The 2,563-nt window shown below is 36.9% G+C and overlaps 1 protein-coding gene across 1 annotated transcript; it reads left to right on the forward strand.

Annotated features, from left to right (window-relative positions):
- The first annotated feature begins 354 nt into the window (after positions 1-354).
- On the forward strand, positions 355-2,314 carry NELF-B. Its single transcript, XM_053758924.2, has one exon. It carries the CDS (start codon positions 504-506, stop codon positions 2,265-2,267), a length of 1,764 nt encoding a protein of 587 aa, XP_053614899.1. The 5' UTR covers positions 355-503; the 3' UTR covers positions 2,268-2,314.
- The last annotated feature ends 249 nt before the right edge of the window (positions 2,315-2,563 follow it).

Consider the following 2,563-nt stretch of genomic DNA (forward strand, 5'->3'; position numbering starts at 1 on the left):
AATAAAGAAGCGAGAACTGCTATATTGAAAGGTATAGTGATCCATCTACGAGCAAGACCTCGATCTCAAAAATGAGCCACCGAGACACAGATGAACATTTAATTAAACTGTGGACAGAGAAATGAGTGGTCGTAGCAATTTAAAAAAAACTGTGTCTTTCCACTAACAAACTATGCCTGCGCGTGATACTTTGTTCATAGCTCATTATACTGATCGAATAGCAAGCCAAATAATCTTCGGATAAAGAATTACTGATGTTGTCAATGTAAGGTTTTAAATAGAAAACACGATGGACTGCGAAGCATTCAATTGTCATTCCTGCCAATCGTACAAAGCAAACAACACGACGACGCTACCGTTTGGGTCGTTAAAATGACAGTAACTCTATCCACAGACTAGGTACTCTAAGGTTATCGTTATCATTGTGTCAAGTGTTTTATTTATTTTTGTTATACTTTAAGTCCACTAATTTTAATGTTTTTTACTTAATTATCTCAATAACTATGGCATCGTCTAGTAAATTACCTGGTACAGGTCTGGAAGAAGTGGGAGTCCCAGGACAATCTTTCTTGCGGGATGCTCTCACAAGTTGTACAGACCCGCTGAAGGCAATAGAAGAATTTCAACTGGAAAATGGTATTTTACTTCCTTCACTCAGGCCTATGTTGCCGCTGCTGGATCTTCATGGTGTTCGACGTCTTGATTTTCATACGTCTGTGTTGGAAGAGCTCAGGGACAAACTTATAAACCACATCAACGAACTTGGCGCTAAAGATGGCAAAGAACATGATAAGAAGCTGAAAGAGTTGCTTTCGAAAAGCTTTCCAGTTGTAAGAGTTAAAGCTCTTAGGCCGGTTATAATGAGTATTTTGAAAAATACACCACACATTGATGACAGATACCTCAAAGTATTGGTGCGAGATCGTGAGCTTTACAATGACACAGACACTGAAGTGAAAAGGCAAATATGGCAAGACAATCAATCTTTATTTGGAGATGAAGTATCTCCATTACTTAGCCAATATATTAGAGAAAAAGAAAATGTGTTATTTGACCATGAGAATCTCACAAATTTATTCTTTTCTCCATCACCTAAGGTCAGACGGCAAGGAGCCGTTGTTCAAAAATTAGCACACATGATTGGTAACAGTGTGAAATTATATGATATGGTGTTACAATTCCTGAGAACCTTATTTTTGAGAACTAGAAATGTACACTATTGCACTCTTAGAGCTGAGTTATTGATGGCTTTACATGACTTAGAAATTCAAGATATTATATCTGTGGACCCCTGTCATAAGTTTACATGGTGTTTGGATGCTTGTATACGGGAAAGGAATGTTGACATCAAGAGATCGAGGGAACTACAGGGCTTTCTCGATAGCATCAAACGAGGCCAAGAACAAGTACTTGGAGACTTATCTATGACGTTATGTGATCCATATGCTATCAATTTCCTAGCAACATCAGCTATAAAAATACTGCAACATTTAATAAACACAGAAGCTCTTCCAAGAGATAATACAATATTAATTCTTTTATTGAGAATGTTAGCACTAGGATTAAGTGCCTGGGTGATGATTGATTCACAAGAATTCAAGGAACCAAAGCTTGATAGTCAAGTTGTCACTAAATACTTACCTGCATTGATGTCTTTGATGGTCGATGACCAAGTAAGGGCACTGCACAACAAGTTGCCCCCTGATGAAAGGGAGTCTGCAATTACCACTATAGAACATTCAGGACCTCCACCAGATGCTTGTGAGGCTTATATGAGAGAGAGTTCAGTGTGTGGAGTACTTGCCATGTACTACACTTTGCATGCAGCCAAACTACGAGATCGTGGAGCTTTGCTTCGTATTTTAAGTATACTTGGCAGCTGCAAGGATGGCCGAGCTTATGAAGATCCTTTTCTACATGCTTTGGTGGCATTACTTATACAATTGCCTGATGAATTCCAAGGTGAAGATTTCAGTACAGTACTCTTTGACGAATTTTTCTTTGCTGGACTTTCCAAAGATAATGTGACAAGACATCTTTTGAAGTTATTATGGTATATACATCCTAAATTACCGGAGACCAGAGTTCAGACTGTGATGAAAGCTTTACAGCCAGGGACACAGCATAATGAGTCTGTACATAAGCTACATGAGACACTGTCACAGAAGTTGATTACCCAGGTAGAACCTGTTGCTAGCACTAGTGAAATGGAGTATTTAGATTCTTCTCTCATGAGTGTACCTACTCCAGCGCCTTATCACATGTAGTGTCGTTTTTATATTTAAGAATAAATGACATATTGATTTTGAACTTATTAGTTCATACCTTTTTTCAATTACACTATTACCTATACAATTTTATGTTATAAACAATCTAAACTAAGAAATTGTAATAATTTTGTTGTTTTCGATTGCATTTATGCAGATATTTTGTAAAAACACTACAAAGCTCACATGTCATGGTTATGTTATTAAGGTACTTATATGTATGAAAAATATAAAGGTAAACATTCAATATGTAAATCACACTAAAAAGGTTCAACCTTAAAGGATTACAAAATCAA

This window comes from Plodia interpunctella, chromosome 18 (assembly GCF_027563975.2).
Source record: "Plodia interpunctella isolate USDA-ARS_2022_Savannah chromosome 18, ilPloInte3.2, whole genome shotgun sequence".
NCBI lineage: Eukaryota > Metazoa > Arthropoda > Insecta > Lepidoptera > Pyralidae > Plodia > Plodia interpunctella.